Below are 19,441 nucleotides of genomic sequence, written 5' to 3'. Positions count from 1 at the left end.
ATCTAAAAGGGTATCAAAATTTACAAAAAAAAAAGCTTAATATTTATTTGTTTACTTTATTAAACATTTCTTTCAACGCGCGCATAATTGAAATTAGAGAATTGCAACCAGAAAACTATTTGATGTGTATTCGTGATATTTGTAATGATGAGGAATTTCATTTAAATCATATCTAAGATGGAGTACATCGAGATGAAGTACTACATTTAGTAAGGAATTATAAGCCAAATAAAATAAAAACATCTGCCCTGAAGATAAGGATAGTGCTGACAGATCAACTTCCAGTTCATTGCGTGCCGCGACATACCTCCCTTCCCGCAGAGCAGCATGAAATTGATAAACAGATTTTGGAATGGTTAGAGAAACAAAGGATATGTCTTTATCCATTTTTTGCAACAATTCCACTTTTTGTTTGATGGACATCGAAACATGCTTTCGCTTTGTAGATCCTTTGGCAGCTCCAGAATCGGAAATTCTTTTTGACATAATCGAAAGTTCAAGCTTACTTTTATAAAATTGCTTCTGCCAAAATAATAAGCCGGAGGAACAATGCAATCTGCAACATTAACTGAAATAGATAATTAGATAATTTTAGCTTAGCTTATACCGTCCGTTATACATTAAACATGCATGCGTAAAGGTATTATGCACATGCATAGACGCATTATACGTTTACGCATGCACAGAAAGTTTGCAGCTTTGAGGTCCGGATTATAGATCATTCCGGATTATGGACGTCCGGATTAAAGACTTTTGACTGTATTAAATTTTTCCTCGTCAACATTTCTGCGTCTACGCATGTGCAGAAAGTTTGTAGCTTTGAGGTCCGGATTATAGATCATTCCGGATTATGGACGTCTAGATTAAAGACTTTTGACTGTATTAAATTTTTCCTCGTCAACATTTCTTAGCACATTTAACTTAAATCTGTTATCATTACCAAGCGTAATATCAACATAAAAGGTTACCGTACTCTTTATTATTTAATTACTAACATAAAAAAATTTTTTTTTAGGCATCATTACATGAGTCGTTGATAACCATGACTGATGAAAGCAAAATATAATAAAAGAGTTGTCAGGTTGGTGTCTGGGATATAAAATATTAGGTGTAAAATCAATAATGTACCTATGTAGAATGTTTCGGTTTGAGATGTATGGCAAGCAGATACACATCTATGCAGCCAAATTGCTGCTCATACAGATTTATGCTAAAATGATTGCTTCTTCAATGACTAGGTATTTTATTTAGTGCTGAAGTGAAATTAAGAATTGGACTCTCCATGTTTTATTATGCAAGAAGGGGGGAAATCAAATGCACACGTGTAAAGCATATTAAAAAAAAAAAAAGAGTTGTTGGTGGCTTTGAGGTCCGAATTTTAGACCATCACTGATATTGGACGTCTGGATCTCAGACTTTATATTGTATTTTTAGAATACAGAGGGGAATTAATTTATGCTGCTAATTTAAATTATAATCTATCTTTCACATATTCTATATTTTTCTTACGTATATACCATAATTTTGGGTAGATAAGCTGCCCTGGCATGTACGCCGCACGCATGATAATTGACTGAAAAATATAAAAGGTCATCGGATAAGCCGCACCACCGTATACACCGCAGCCAAGCATTCCGAAGCATAGCAATTAATATTCATTCATTCAGTTATTCCCTGCCATATTGGTGTAATCATCATTGATAACATATACAACATAAATATAATCAGTAATATATAAATAAAGAAGAAACATCTTACCTTGAACTTGCCAAAATCAAACTCTGATATATACTTTCTGATACTTACTTTCTAATATATTATTTTTACGTTTTCGGTAAACTCCATTTATCAGCATAAATTACCACATTATAAAAAAGAATATGTAAATTAGATAAACAAAGAAAATTTTTAAATTAAATTAAACTACATTTATTTATACAAAACCTTCAAAATCTGATTCATCGATGTCTGATTTAAATAAATTTAACAAATGACCACAAAGTCAGTTTCATCATTCTGTTCTAAATCACTTCTTTCAACGTCACTATCTTCACTTTCATCTTCTTTTTCAATGATTTCCGATTTAATGAAAGCCGATACGATCGTATCATCTCAGACTGATTGTCATGCTTTATCGACCAATAGGGCAGCCTCCTCATACGAAGCTTTTCTCATTCATCCGGAATTCGTGAAGGAATGGAGTCCACTTTGCATCCATTCCTCCCACTTTCGTAGTTCGTGCTTGAAAGTTCTATTGATAGTGAGATCTAGCGGCTGTAAAATTTTTGTAAGCCCACCTGGTATCACTGAGACATCGGTGCTAAGTTTTTTTGCTTCAGATCTTGCAGTATCCGCTAAATGGGATCGCATTGAATCCAGAACAATGAGTCCTCGGGGTTGGAAAAAAGCACCTTTCCTTTTCCGATAAATTTATCTTAGACAAAACAACATCACTTCTTCGCACATCCATCCTTTTTCGTTGGCGCAAATAATAACTCCTTTTGGGAAGTTTCCTTTCGGAATTGTATTTCTTTTGAAAATTATCAAAGGGGTTAACTTTTCTCCATTGGCAGTACAACCCAAAACACAAGTAAAAGAAGTCTTCATTCCTGGTTGTTAACACTGAAATAGCTTTCCCCCTATTGAATGAACAGTTCTGCTCGGACAGTCAAAGTAACGGGCACTTTGTCCATATTAATTATTTGCCCTCTTTTCAAATTTTGTTCTTTAATTTTCTTAGATGTGTACTCCAAAAAAGCTATCGTTTTTTCAAGCCAGTCCACTGGAAGCTTTTGTCCAACTGTTGTTTCAGTCTGGACGGATAATTTCCTTTGCTTCATGAACCTGAAACACCAATTAGGTCCTTCAACAAAATTTTTAATGCCCATTTGTTGAGCAGTTACTTTTGCTTGTAGACGAATTCTAACTGTTGATACTGATAATTCACTTTTTCTCTGCTCTATTGTGCATTTCTCTAAATTGTGTTCCAAAACAGGCCAGGCTATGATACCAGTTTGATGAGATTTTTTATTCTTAGGCATTTTCTCTAATTCTTGTTCAGACTTTCACCGCCGAATGCATCGCTCGTCAACTTGAAATTCTTTAGCCGCAGTGCGATTTCCAATTTCGATGGCTTTCTTCACTGCCGAAAGCTTAAAAGCAGCTGTATAACTTTTTCTTCAAGTAGGAGCCATAACAATAGTAATATTTTTAAAGCGCAAATGATAAGGCAAACAAAAAGCAAGCTACAAAGCAGTAAAAACATGTATGAATGAACACAGCACTTGGCAAGTAAACATAGCTATTGCCAGTAAAACAAAAAGTCATAGAAAAACGTGGGGGAAAAACCATGGAGTTTAGGAGGAAGTACATGCATTACAGTGTCTTTACAGAGAGCGCCACCTACCTTAGGGAAGTTTGGACTCATTGCACTGCCTTAGCACAATCTGAGGTTAGAATATTGCAGCAATTTCTTACCGCCTCGCTTCTGCGTTACTTACGATATGAACTAGCGAAGTTTTAAGGACAGAAGAAAAATAAAATTCCCTCAGATACGCCGCCAACCTAAATTTTCAACTTTTAAATACGTATAAGCTGCAGCTTATCTACCCTAAATTACAGTATATATATTATAAATTGCTAATAAAATTGTATTAAATAAAATAACAAAGAGCATTTTTTGGTATGTTTAATAATAAGTAGACTTTTCCAGTGTATTTGTATATGTTGGGCTCTACTCTTATATGCGCCCTCAGGTCGCCAAATGCGGCGATATGTGTTGTGCGGTGATTTTTGGCACGATTGCATATTCTGCGATGGTTTTTGTGGACGATGTTGGTTTTTATGGCAACCCTTTTTATATGGAAACTTTGATTGGTTTCAGTTGCTAGTTGGTTCTGTGATGTGTGGTTTTAAATGATGCAATGAAAGACGTGTTTGCAAAATTTTTGTCACGTGCCTGGTACAACTATTTTTTCGGGTGGCTGGAAATTCTACAAGTATTTAGAAGAAGATGGTTTTGAACATTTATTTGTGAAACATAGTATCAGTTTTGGGGATAGTGGGTCTGGCTATCATATAAATATGATAGACATTACGTGGCGGCATGTTAAATCTACTTTGCCTATTTATATTCGGAAATGCATTTTTGTGTTTTATATATTTTTCCATATTTGTTCTGAAACGGGAGAAGATGCTTTTAAGAAATGTATGGTGAAATTATTTTAGTGATGTTAGAAATCGATATTTCTGCTGTTCCGAGAAGCATTCATTCATGGTAACTGCATTTTATTTTATTCTTGTTCTTATTTTGTAGAATGTTATGTTCACTGTTTTTTTAGTATAAATTTCTGTGATTATTGTTTTTTTTTGGGGGGGGGGGATTGCTTGAAATTTTAGTTTAGTTTATTTTGTTGATTAGTGCGCAATGCCTAAATTGTGCAATTCGTAGATGTTTTTTAAGTTTAAACAGAATGCTGTGTACTTGGTATTCTTGAAATTAATTGTTGTTATGTTAATTTATTAAAGCGAGGTGTGCGTAGTTCGTAGATTCCTTCACTGCCTAAATTGTACAATTCTGTGATGTTTATTCAAGTTAAAACATATCTCTGTACGTGGATTCTTGTAAAATATTTTGGTTGCAAAAATCGTGTTTTGGCAGACATTTTAGGCTTAAAGTTTGAAAATGTAGACAAAAAATTTAGGTAGTAATATGGCGGCATGGAGTTTGTCAGCAAAAATGTTTGGCAATAAATTTGTCACCCACTGAGGGCGTATATGAGAGTAGTTCCATTTGTTGTTATTTTAAAGAAATTGACAAAATTATGTTAAATACTATAATAAATACAAATTTAAATTAAATTTCTTCTATGCGTGTATATTAAATTACTTATGTTGTATACATGTTGAATGAATTGCTGATTTATCATTTACTGTAGTTAGCTTTTTTTTTCATTGATGTTTATAACATCTAGCTACAAGTTGTACTTTCCTAATTAATCTTACCAAGTTTGCTATACAAGACAGATATCAAACAAATTTTAATTCCCGTTGTTTACACGTATTTATTATAATTCCATATCTTGTACAAAGATTCGTGCTATAAAACTTTCATAGATTTCCAATCACTATTTTTTTCTTCTTTTTTTGTATTTGTAATGGTAAATGTGGTTAGTGGTTTTGGAATTGTAGTCAAATCTTGAAAATCTCTTGATGCTATAACTAACGTTTGCTTGCAAACTAATATGAAAATTAATCTGCAGTTTCTGCCAATATTATTTGATAATCTTGTTTGGTGACTTAATGAACCCAAATCTATCCACTTCATAAACTTATGTTGTAAGTTGATTTTATGCTTCCCTTGTTTCTGCTTCATTTTTTCCTTATAACTACAGTAGAAACAGGAACATATTTAACATAAATATAGGATACATTCTACCGCCTAGAAACCTCTGACTAAATAACTGAACTTGTTGACTTCAACTATCATATCCTTTTTGAATTGACTCATTTTTTCATTCATGACAACAAAGTCTTTTTCTAGCGTTAACGTATTTATGTGTGTATATATTATTTGCCATAAACAATGACTGTATTTTGTATCTATATATTATATCATATGCCTTACACCAGGTGTTCCCAAAGTGTGTGTGTCGTGAACAGTAAACAGGGACACCTCGAGGCACTTCTGTTTACTCTTTTAGGGAATACTTTACCTGTTACTTTTTTAGGAATCTTTTATGAAATCTTTGCTTACTCTTTTAGGGAATTTAAAATCTGTGTGCTGCATAAATCGCTCGTTACGTACAAAACTAATAACACCGCTGTCCTCCTGCATATAGAATTATGGTTGGATTTGGCAATGCCGAATACTTTGCTAGCCAAGAGATATTCCAGAAGTCCGCATTCATCCTTTTCATCGCATCAACAGGAGTTTTCGGTAGTGCACTTTGGTGGTAGTATACAGTGTCTCAAAAAAGTGATGGGACACTTGTGCTTTACAAAAGGTAACTGCAATAAAATAAATTTAAAAAACATGTAAAATTTTTTGTGGGTGTGTTTCATACTTAAATTTAGTAACAATTATTACATAACATACATTTTCTCAAAATATTAAAATATTAATTTAATAAAAATACAATTGTTTAGATCAGAGTAGAAAATGGCTCACTTAAGTGATGGGACACTACGTACTATGCAACAAAAATCGTCTGAAGTAAGCAATAAAAATACCTTTTGGGGTATTTATTTTTACTCAAAAGCAATTGCCAATAACTTACAAAATCGTCTCCAGTATTTCTCTCCAGTTTGTTTTGGAATTTTTGTGTTTTCTAGCTCTGTGAAGCCATGAATGCTAAACGAAAAGAAACTTTGCCTGGAATTCGAAAATTAGTTATTAATTTGCATATTGAATGTGGAAAATCTATTAGAGAAACTACTGAAACAGTTAACTTCAGTCATTCAACAGTTTTCAATATCATTAAACGATATAAAAAGAATCATATGATTCAGGATAAAAGAAGACCTGGCCGACCATCAAAGCTATCCAATGGAATAAAGCGAATTATCGTTCGAAATATTTAAAAAAAATCCAAGAGTGAGTGCTCCTAAAGTTGCTGCTGATTTACAAGCATTATATGGAGTAATTGTTAATTATGAGACTATTAGAAGAGTAATTCGATCTACTGGATATCACGGTAGAGCAGCCAGGAAAAAATTCTTTGTAAGTGAAAAGAATAGAAAACTCAGACTGGCTTTCGCAAAATCCAACATAAATAAGAATTCTGATTACTGGAATGAAGTTATATTTACTGATGAGAGTAAATTTAATATATTTGGTTCTGACGGTAGAATATTGGTGTGGAGAAAAACTCAGGGAAGAATTTCGCAAACAGAACTTGGTGCCAACAGTAAAACATGGTGGGGGAGGAGTTATGGTATGGGGGTGTATGTCGTCCGCTGGAGTTGTTAATCTTGTTTTTATTGACAGTATAATGGATCAGTACAAGTATATTGACATTTTAAATCAAAAATTTGAAATCTTCAGCACGAAAATTGAACCTTCATAACGATTTTAAATTCTACCAGGACAATGACCCCAAGCACAGTGCTTTGAACGTTAGACTCTGGCTGCTGTATAACTGTCCTGAAATAATAAAAACACCCCCACAATGTCCACAATTAAATCCCATAGAGAATATTTGGCAAGAATTGGAATCAAGAATTCGCAAACACACCATTTCTTCAAAACAACAATTAAAATCGGTGCTTCAAGAAGAATGGGGTAAAATCACTCCAGAAATCACAAAAAGATTAGTCGAATCCATCCCAAGAAGATTAAATCATGTTTTAAAAGTAAAAGGAAATCCAACAAAATACTAAAACCGTTTAAAAAGTAAAATTTTTGGATAAATATTTGATGGAAAAGTAAGTGTCCCATCACTTAAGTGAGCCATTTTCTGCTCCGTTCTAAACAATTGTATTTTTATTAAATTAATATTTTAATATTTTGAGAAAATGTATGTTATGTAATAATTGTTACTAAATTTAAGTATGAAACACACCCACAAAAAATTTTACATGTTTTTAATATTATTTTATTGCAGTTTCCTTTTGTAAAGCACAAGTGTCCCATCATTTTTTTGAGACACTGTATTTAGTGATTAGTTCCCTGAATTGTCCCCTAAATAACTTGAAACATTTAAGGGTAAATGTCGGTCTGAAAACTTAACATTAGGCCTCCAATACGTTCGAATTATAAAATGTAACCAGCAGAAATTTTTCGTAGCTACTAGCCTCTAGATTTCAGATAAAAAATAAATAAAATTTTGAATTTTTCCTTTCGAGTATTATTATCATTATTGTATATGCATGTTTTGATAAATATTTAATCAGTCAATTTTAATCAAAAATTGTTTCATTTTGTTTTAAATTGTTTAAAAAAAAGATAAGGAAAGAAAATTTCAGGCCCGTCAGGCTGCTTTCAGATCGTGCGTTCAGTCCATATGCAATTTGATTTTAAAGTCTCTATTTTACAAGGCCTTTTCATGTTGTTAAAATTTGCGAAATCATCAAGAAGAAATGAAAAACTATGATTTCATCAAGTCTAGACTGAATCCTTTAAAAAGTTCTTAAAAATTAATGCAGAGCTACAGTAGAAGTCACTTCATAAACTGCCATAGAAACTATTTTAGGTATGCATCCAAGAGACTGCATTGAAGGAAAAAAGCCTTTTTCAAAATTTAAAGCAATATCGCCTGATATATATCAAACTTTCGCATCTGGAGATTTAAAAAATAAGTTTTATAACACACACAGCTGTCTTCCGAACAAATCCGCATAAAATACTATCATAAATTCAATTTCAAATTTTTAACTATTTTTTAATTGTTTTGAATATTTTGTTTGCCTGCGTTATTTTTAGTTTCGAAGCCTCCGATCTCTAATTATCACGTCTTTTCCCCGGCGTTCTGCTTATCTTGACCTCTAATTATCTTTTCAGTTTAACCTTGACCGTTATTCATTACGTCAAGAAATTTCCGTGCAATTAAATAAACTGTTCTAGTGCACTTCCATTTTAATTGATATCATTAATAAATTAAAAAGTTAATTTTTAAGCCTTTATAAATTACTTTTATGCTTTAATTTTTCTTATTGTTTTTGGGACATTTGCCAAGTTTCTTGCGTGTTAGTTTCACTGCCCATTTAATGCATTTTTATTTTCTTTTTCTGTCAATTTCAGTCTTATCACTTTTTTATTTCTTTTTTTATTATTATTATTATTATTTATTTATTACATTTAGGTATAAAATCGCTTTTGAACCTTAAAATAACTTCCGAGTTTTTTAACGATTCATGTTTTTAAAACCCCAAACTATGTCTTCATTTATTTCGTCAATGTATATAATTACAATTTCCGCTGATTCGAATCCTGAGGACTTCAGAAAACGATTCTTCTAAGGATATTGCAAAATTAGAAAAATTAATGTGTAGTTTAGTATGGTAAAATAACGGAATTCCATTACCTGCTTTGGGAGAGGTCTTTACAGATAACTTTCTACGGAAATCTGACTTGTATTTACGGGTAACCGAAGGAAAAACTATATCATCATCTATATATTTCTGCAGCAAAATCCATAGACACCTGATAAATACTGCATCATTGAACATGTATTTTCAGTGATCTTTGCCAATACTAATTATTGCATAACATAAAAATTTTTATTGTTTAATTATTAAACTTTGAAAACCAATTATTATATAACATAAAAAATTTTATTGTTTAATTACTAAACTTTGAAAACTAATTATTACATAACATAAAAAATTTTATTGCTTAATTACTAAACTTTCAAAACTAATTATTACTGTATATGCCTTCATAGGAGGCATTGCAAAATATCGAGAAATATTTTGTGGATCCAAAATCCTTTCCATGCTCAAGTTCCACCAAACTCTCTTATGACAACAGCTCTTATGACAACAACTCTTACGACAAATGCATTGTATCAGTTTACTGCAGACAGCTTGTCCTTAGAGGTTTCTTATCTTTTGGTTGCTCTTGACATTTCGTTGTTGATTCTTTTTTGGTACAGTGTGCTTTTAAGCTTTAAACAGCAATAAAAGTGCAGTTTAAAAATTTAAGGATTATATTTATTTTTAATCAATTTATTCCTTCGTATAAAAATAACGGAAGTAAACAAAATCTCAGTCGTGATAATAACAAAGCCAGAAAGGCTTGTTGGTCTGACCTTCAGAATAGGTATATAAAGAACAGGGTCAGAGGCTAATGGAAACTTTGTTAGGTAGTACAAAGGATGTCATTCAAAATCCTCACACCTATTTCTGCATTAATGGATGCGGAGGGGAAGAAATTTCTGTAAAACTGGAAAAGTATTTCGGGTGGTTCGGTATTTTCAGGATACCGGTTAGCAAAGGGTCTAGATTTCAAAGAGTTAAAACAAAATTTGCTTGTTCCGATTTGGTGGAGTTTTGGATAATCATCAAAAATGTATATCAAACTCTTAAGTTCAAAAGCTTTAAAGATTCTCATTCCTTTTGTAACATCATATTTATGTGAAACCAGATTTTCAGCTTTAACTATAATAAAGAGCAAATATCATTCAAAGATCATCTTGGAGCAAGAAAAGAGAATGGCAGTGTCTATCCTTCGCTGTCACCTCAGCAAGCTCATCCGTCCCATTGATTTTTCCTATTTTTCTTTAATAATAATAATATTCTTGTGTATCAGTTCAATATATGCCTATATGAGCAGCCTCAGATTGTGGTTGCTGTCATTTCTATGCCTGGTCACTAGTATCAATATACAGTCATATTTAATGAAGTGTGATTTGCTATAACACTATGTAGTAAGCAGGTTGTAAAGCACAAACCTTGAACAACCCTTCATTGAACATGACTAGGGTGCCATGACAAAATACTAAACGTGTAAGTGAAAGCTTGTAAGCCAACTGAAAAAGTTTGTCAACTCCTGCCTTATACAGTGACTCCAAAGTAAGTAAGCGTCAGATAATGTGATCATGTTTGTTCACGGCTATTTTTATGACATTAACCAAATGATGGCATTTAAATGATGGCATTAAATGAGAAAATATATCTTCCAATGAAATTTAATCAATTTAATATAAATACACCAAGAAATATATGAATAACTATTTTCGTGGAATTTTAATAAGGAAAGTTAAAACATTTGTTTACAAATAATGTTTTTAATGTCATTTATGATTATTATTATTTTATCTTTATTATGTTATTATTATTTTATTTAATATCATTTATGAATTGTATGTAACATTTCTAAAAATATACTGTACCATCAATGTCAATACTGTACCCCTAATCTTAATACTCACTTATTCACTGGAAGAGGCAAAGATGCAATTTATGTTTGGTATAGATTTTTTTTTTTAAAGGAGTGGAATGGGGAGAAAAATTTTGCTGCTGAAGAAGAGGACCTTCGTCTAGTCATCTTCAAAATAGATTATTCAAAATGTTAGCCATATTAAAATTGCTTTTTTTGCCTAAATTTATATTGTTGATTAAATCGAAAGCATGCTGTTTGGTGACATAATCCCATATTTGGCAACATTTCTCTAACACTTAGCAATTTCTGTAATCTATTATGACCTTATTTGGCAACTTTAGCTAAAATAACTTGATAATATTAGCCAAATTATTGATCACAATAAGCAATGTATTTTTCATGTTTTCGTGTGTAAACTTTAAAACTTGGGCAATTTGATAATAATATCTGAATGATAAAATTAACTGCAGTCACATTAAATGGCATCTACTGTAACATTGACTTTTAGCTCCATAATGTGATTTTATTACTTCAGTAAAGTCAGTCTTCATGTTTGTCGTCTTTCATCTCCATGAAGAGAACAGAAAGAATTGTCCTTTCAGGGGGGGGGATATTTGTCTGTTCTTGCTTAAACACAGCTGTTTCCTTAATGTGTGTAAAGTTCTGCTTTAACAAGTATTTTGCATACAAAATGAAACACAAGTGTATAAATTTGCAGTTATGTAACATAATTTTTCAGCACTTGATAATGCTAATTTTTTAAAATGATTAGTCATGAAAATTGATGTGATTTAATCATCTACCCCCCAAATTAACTTTATATGGCATATTAGCACTTTTGGAAAGTAGACTTGATTTAGTTTTCCCATCACGAAATATTTTTCTTTGACATGTAGAACAAGAAGAGTAATATATGCAATATTCACTATTTTTTATGCAAATTTACAATTTTTTTTAAAGATTTTTTTAAAAGAAAGTTAGTGTCTTAGAATGTAGGATGTGTGATATATTTTGAAGAGTAATTGAAAATTAATTAAATGCAATGCTTTTAGCTTTAGTGTTGATTCTTTTTCTACCTGCCAAGCATAACATGTGACAATGTGAATAAGATTAATTTTCCAATTTTTAGATTTCATGGCTTGAAAAACTGGTATGGGTATATTCTATTTTATTCTTTTTTTCAGAAAGAAGAAAAGTGCCGAGGCCCAACTGAAGCTGAGATACAAAAAGAAACAGCAAATCTGCATTCAAAAAACATCGAGAATTCAATTGAAAATCCTCCTGTGCCTGTTGACGTATGTTATCGTAATGTTATACAATTCACATATATGATGTTATGCAGTGTTACACAAATATATATATGCATATGTTTTCTGCTGAAATAATGTTTCTAAAGAGAAATTTGTAATTTCAGTTTATTCTGTATCTCAGTTATTGTTTTAATAAATAATGCAAGGTTAACAAATGACCAAAAAGAAGGGGGAAAACCCTATTGAAGTCTTAAATTTTTTCAGGGGGTGGCTATTTCAACTTAACAAATTGGTAGGTAGTATTTGTAATTTTTTACAAATGTAATATAACTACAGAGGGCGTTTACACATTTTTAGAATGATTTTGAAGTAATTTAATTATCTTTTAAAATATAAAGAGTATTTTTTTAAATGCTCAATCTAGTAGCCTATTTCTGGACTATAAGGTCTGCATCTTGATTTCATGATAAAAGGTCTTTTTCTAAAACTTCCAGGAGTGTTGGTTTCCATTCCACTTCCACTTCTTTCCAGAATCCATCCATTGTGGTGAGTTTCTGCTTAAAAAAAGCACTTTTTGATAGATCAAAGGCACAATAGTTCATAAGTGAAACATTAGGGGACTTTGAAAGAATGCTTTGTAAAGCTCAGTCTCTCTCTATATATATTTTCATTCAGTCTTCATTTTATCAAGGAATGCAGTTGTACTTTTCAAATTATGACTTGGTGTTTTATCTTGTTTAAGTTTCACTCTTTGAACGTCATTAGGATAAAGAAACAGAATTTCTTTTGTAAATTTCAGACATAAAACTTTCTCTCCAAAGTGGAGTTGATTTTAACATTTTTTTCCCACTCTACTTGTTTTTAATTTCTAATTTTAAGAAATTCCTGCGACCATCATAAACCTTTTACTAAAACTTTCTTTGCATTGCAGATTTGTACATGTTTTTTTTTTTTCCCTCTACATTTTCAATAACAAATAGATTTTTTTCCCTTGCAGTCATTTAGGTAAACCCATGCTTCATCAAGGATCACAGTATATTTTCATTTATTTCCCACTAAATAATTTTCATACAGGGTCCTGCAGTGACCCTCATGCCTTGGTGAAAGATGGTGAACATTATGCTTTATGGCTTTATTAAGTTGTAAGTCGATTTTGTTTATTGTTGCTACAGATGTATTGAAAGACTTTGCAGTTGATTTCTGTACGAGTGGATTTTCTCTTATTACAAATGATTTAAGTTCTGAAACATTAAAAACAGTACGTATCTTTTTCAGATATTCATTTGGAGTCTTCTTTCCATGTAGAAGTAATTGTAAGTTTCAGTTTTGGCCAGTGTTGCGTCTTGTACACAGTTAATGACACTCAGATTAATTTTCTAATTTGTTTACAACATAAACCTAGCTTTATTTGTTTTATACAAATAGAAAATATATTAATTAAGGCAAAATTGTTGATTATGAAATCATTACACTGAACATTTGGCCTCTCCTGTGAAAAGCCAGTCTCCAACTAACTCTTTTTCTCCACCTCGAGGATGATACTTACTTCTAGGAGTAAAGTTTCAGACAACCAGGCACTACACCTCCCCCATAAGATTGTGGTTGAGCAGGATGTCCAGTCACATTCTGATGACAAAAGGCTAAGTGCTCACAATCCAACATTACATGTATTAATCTGATACTTAAGTATTAAAATTAAAAGAAAATGTAAAAATATTGCAACATTTTCATAACAAAATAAATTCTTAAAGTAAATATTTTTAAATAAAAGCTTAAAAAAATTGGTTAAGAATGTTATGCTTAAATTAGCTAATTGCTGTAATATCTAATTTCTGTAATATTACAAATATTGCTCAGTAAAGAAATATCTTGCAATAAGCTGTAAAGAAAATAAGAAAATTAATCTATCAATCTAAGTCAATAAATTTAAAGTCTTTATAAATTGTACATATAATCAAGTATCTAAAAAGTTTTTCTGTCCATGTAAGAAAAAGATAATCATTCTTTTATCAGTCTGGATAAACCATCTGCTTTGGCTTTACCTGCTTTGGCTTCATATTGATATTGTATTTTTATAAGGCAAAAGCCCATTGTTGTGATCTAGATGATTGCGATGTACATTTACTTAAGTAAGGTAATGGATTATTGTCAGTGTATAGTTCAGTTTTGTATCTGAAAATCCAAATTTCATATTTCTTCAAATTTCATGCAATAGCATACATTTCTCTTTCAAAAGTAGATCGTGATTGCTGAGTTCAAAGTAACTTCTGACTTGCATAGGCTATGAGATAAATCTGTGTATTGAAATTTTGAGATAAACTTGCTGCAATGCCTATTTGAGAGGCACCACAATGCATAATGAATTCTTGCGTCAAAACCGATGGATACAATGATGGAGCTATAGTCAGAGCTTTTTTGATTTCCTCAAAAGCTATGTTATGCTCCCTCTCCAAAGTATTTCCTCAGGTATCTTCTTTGTAAATTCAGTAAGTGGGTATACTAATTCAGAATATTTTAGAATATCGTCATTATAATAATTACATAGGCCTGATAAACTTCTGAGCTGCTTCTTTGTCTTTGGTTTTGATAATCTGGAAATTCCTTTTGTCTTCTCAAGACTCGTGTGATGTTTTAGAACCAATTACATAATTCAAATATTTGATATGTGGTTTGTCAAAATCACATTTGCTGATATTGATTGTAAATCTTCAAACTTGGCGTCCTTTGAAAAAACTGTAATATTGTCAATATTTCAAGAATTCGGTAAATATGTGGTTTTTCCCCTTTCTTCATTGGGTTTTAATTTTATTTTGTAATTTTCACTTTACCTGTAAATAACGATTTGTGATTCCTTATGAGTTGTCAGATTTGTTGCTGTCAGTCATTTGTTAAATGTTCAAGTTGCAGTTTCTTGAGAACAATTTTTATATCTTGAGATTTCGAAGATAACTCCCATGGCATTTACTCTAGTGATATATTTTCTGTTTTTGTTCATATGAGCATGCATGTCTTTATCATCAGAGAGTTTGATTTTGTATGAATGGGGTGGACAGTACTTTGTAATCTTCCCTGGACCAGTCCATCTTGCCTGCAGTTTATTAGATAAGTAAGAAAAAATCAAATAAATTTTATCTTCTACTTTAAATTTTTTAGGAATAGCTATGTGATTAAAGTAATTCAAATAAGCTGTCTGTTCCTCTGATGCTGTCAAGGATGCTTGATAAGCTGCTTGTTCTAAGTGTATTTTCATTTCCTGTAAGTAATCAACAACTGATTGCTTCATATTTAAAAATATTGGTGTCTCACCACTCCAATTGATTTCAGAATGCTCAGTGGATCACATATCTCTCGAGCATACGTTAACTGCTGAATTGAATTTCCCATTACTTTATCCATATGAAAAATTATATTATCAAGTTCCATAAAATTTCTTTTTCACTGTTTTAAGTGAATTCTTACTTTAAGTGAACACATCTTCTCTCGGAATTTCATTATGTTGATCATTTTTGAATATATGGTTTGGAGTTATTACTGAATGCATGTTGACATATGGGTCGTCCCTCTTTTGTATTTTGGTTTCTGCATCTGAGAGAGGAAAATTTATTTTAGGCATATTTTGCACCATGTAGTGTAAACACTTTTCTGTTTCACCTCCAGTTTCGTTTACCCATCGTTCAAGAGTTAAAAGGTTTATACTGGTAATAAACAATCTACATTCAAGTAATCCATCTTTGCCACCAAGAAGTCTACCGGGTAACTTAATAAATTGGAATCATCATCTTTCAACAACATAAATGACCTTATTTCACTTCTATTTCTTCATTGAATGCAGAAAATATTATTGTTTAATATCAGATTCTATAGCTGAATCGGTAATAGCATAAATTTCTTTATTTTCAACTAGTATTTTCACATACTGCAGAGGCTAAATTTCAATGTGTTTCTTATCGATGTATTCTGTATTAATTTGGGCCACAACAGCATCATTTTTCTGTAATTTGCTACTTTCAAAATGAGTTTTATTTTGATTTTCGTGTTAAAATTTTTTCTGACAGTTTGTAGCTATACGTTGGAAGGATCCATAAGTATTTCAATCCTTTTTAAGTTTGGTAGTTTTGGACAAACTGTCCTTTTTTCACATTGGAGGGAGTACAGAGGGGATACTTTTGATTTCAATATTCAATGTTTTCTGAGAATAGTTACCAGTATCATTTAATGATATTCTTTTGCAAGAAAAAAAATGTGTCACATTCCTTTCTGATTTCTGTGGATTTTAACCAACTATTACTTTGTTTTACGTTTATATGCATAGCTGTCTCATGATCAAGAGTTTGCATTAATATATCGGCTACAATTAATTCTTGAACTGTATTTAAATCATTTGCATTCTTGAACAGGAAATAGTATTTCCACTGTGTCATTCATTAACTGCGCTGCAAACTGTGTGTTTCCCGACTGACGTTTAGCCATTCAAAATATTTCTAAACATTCTTGAGCAGTTGGCTGATATTCTTTTAAGATTTTATTCTTAACTGCTTCATAATTTTTGACATCATCTTTACTAACATAAAGCATTTGTTACATTTTCACCCAAACAAATCAAAATTTCTGCTATGCACTCTTCTGACACACTTTTTTATCTTAAACGCTAGTTCTAGCAAAAAGAAATAAAGTGTCCATGATTCTGGATGAGTCGAAACAGATATCGCTAGTGTTTTTATGCTTTTAATTAAATTTTCTAAAGATGTGTTATCCGAAAGATTAGAATTATATATGAATCTAATCCAAAAGATTATAATTAGCTCTAAGTCTTATGATTTCTAGCTCATGTTCTTTCTCTAGTTTAAACTTTTTTAGCTTCAACTTTTCAGCTTCCAATTCTTCAGCTGATTTTTCGAAAGATTAGAATTAGCTCCAAGTCTTATGATTTCTAGCTCATGTTCTTTCTCTAGTTTAAACTTTTCTATCTTCAACTTTTCAGCTTCCAGTTCAGCTGATTTTCTGTCATCAGTTATGGATATGAGCATTGATTTAATGAATTCAGGATCAGTTTTGTAATCATTGTTGTTAATAAAGTTATCTTTCAGTTCCATGAGTTTAAGACTTTCATCAGCATCCTGACATAATTCTTTAGCCAATAGCGGCATATCTTGTTTTTTGAGACCTTTAACTGAGAATATTTTTTGCCTTTGTTACGTTTTCATAATATAGCACTAATTACTTCAGACTATTACAGAAACTTGTTATTTATCTCATTGAACAGTTTTCATAACTATAATTTACAATCAGAGTTACTTTGAAAGTAATAGGTAAGTGTAAATTACTTGTTAGTTGAGAAATGTAGTTTTGATTCTGATCTAGTCCACTACACCAGTCTAAGATTCAGTTGTGGCCGGTGTCGCGCCTTGTACACAGTTAATGACACTCAGGTTAAATTTCTCATTTATTTACAACACAAACATAGATTATATGCATTTTGTACAAATATAAACTATGTTAGTTAGAGCAGGATTGTTGATTACAAAATCACTACACTGAAAATTCGGCCTCTCCCGCTGTAAGCCAGTCTCCAACTAACTCTTTTCGTCCACCTCAAAGGTGCTATTTACTTTCAGGATTAAAGTTATGGAGGACCAGGCACTACAGTAATGATTGATAGTCATTTTCTTTCTAATTAATAATGTTACTTATTTTGCATTTAGAAATTTTGATACCTGGATTTCATGTTTTTTAAATGTGGAATTGGAATATTTCTCTTCTAAAGCACAAAAACATATCCTTCAATCAACAGCTTATTTACATGTGATATTTTAAAAGAAAAATAAATTTAAAAGTAGCAAATGGTATTTCTCATTTCAAATAATAAGCTGTTGCTAGAAATCATTCTAAAAATATGTAAACACCCCCTTTATAAATTAATGTACTCCTGACTATCATTCGTGATGGATCTCTCTAGAGATATCTTTTGTGTGCCTGGCAGTTATTTCATTAAATTTATTTAGATGTACTAATGAACCATTATGGTACTATTCCGTTTTGAGGACCGTAAAAAATCGCCAAACTATTGTTGATGCCAGTGCTGCCAAAAATAATTGCGGCAACCCTAACGCAAGAAAGGAAGTATAATAGTAAATAACTATCTAAAGATTATTGTTTTAATTTAGATGAAAGGTTATTTTCACATAATACTTTTTATTATTATAATTTATATAAAAAAAGGCTAAACATAACTGAATGGAAGCATAAGAGTAAATGACTATTTCAGATCATTATTATAATTTATATATAAAAAAAGCTAAACATAACTGAAAGGATTCCTGCATTGCTATTTCACTACCGAGTTATAGCTAAAGCATAATTTCATCTTGTTGGTTGTTCAAAAATAATTTTCTATAATGAATGATACCTTTTTTTTTGAAAACATTCTTGGTAAAGTGCAGAATCGCCCACTTATTTGTTTGGTACTTTTTTTACAAGGGTTAAAAACAAATGAATTTTTTGTCAATTTTCTTTTACTTTTTAAGTGAAAATAGGTCGATGTGTACATAGATAAAGTCGGGTGTGCACAGTGCCATTTTTGTGCAATTTTGGAATTTTTTTTAAAGTGAAAATGGGTCGATATGTACATGGATAACGAGTATCCGAAATTCTTAAAAACAGTTCATAAAACAACTCTCAAATTCTTAAATCCATAGGATATCAGAAAAGGATTTAAAATCAAAAAAAGATTAAAAAATTAAACTACTTCAATGTTGTCTTAAGAAATATAGTACTATCTAAACTTACGCAAATTGAAATCAGCGTGTACGCTAGATTTGGTGCTTTTGGGCATACATTTTTGCCGCAATTTTTTACAGTCCTCAAAACGGAATAGTACCAAAATTATTTATCCTATTTAATATTTCTAATTTTTATCACTAAACTTTCTAATTTTTATCACTAAACTCCATTACTGTCACCAAAATAGTTACTTTGTTTTTTCTTTCATTAGTACAATTTTAATCTGGTAAATTATTTTTTTTTCATTGTGTCATAATTAAAGGACAACATACTTAGTCAGGTATATTATTTTATAAAGAATTATTGTGTTTGTCTGTGCATGCATTGATGGTGTAAATAATTAGCATAGCTAGGTAACAGTTGGAAAATCTGTAGTTTAGATCCCAGCTTAGCCACTGGGTTTCTCAAATATCCTGGCTCAAAAAAAAGTTAATATTCTCTATAGTATCATTTAGATTAAAATGCGATAGTCAAGAACTCATGACTGTTCAGATTTGGTCGAGTTGAGTTTCTTGCCTGTTCATAATTGCTCTTGAAGAGAAAATATAAAGGATTATTTCATTCTTCTGTATGAGCTCTTATGGCATAA

At 31.3% G+C, this 19,441-nt stretch overlaps 1 protein-coding gene across 3 annotated transcripts in view; it reads left to right on the top strand.

Moving 5' to 3' along the window:
• Positions 1 to 19,441, top strand: part of Kpc2 (Kip1 ubiquitination-promoting complex subunit 2) — an 88,773-nt gene that overhangs the window by 10,868 nt on the left and 58,464 nt on the right. For all 3 annotated transcript variants that reach the window (XM_035353219.2, XM_085824050.1, XM_035353218.2), the window contains exon 3: positions 12,007 to 12,117. In XM_035353219.2, the coding sequence (XP_035209110.1) occupies positions 12,007 to 12,117 (111 nt within the window). The remainder of the gene's footprint in view (positions 1 to 12,006; positions 12,118 to 19,441) is intronic.

Source organism: Stegodyphus dumicola, chromosome 9 (genome assembly GCF_044657685.1).
Source record: "Stegodyphus dumicola isolate Sdum_Otavi_A_Nest chromosome 9, ASM4465768v1".
NCBI lineage: Eukaryota > Metazoa > Arthropoda > Arachnida > Araneae > Eresidae > Stegodyphus > Stegodyphus dumicola.
This window is presented reverse-complemented; position numbering and strand designations above follow the sequence as displayed.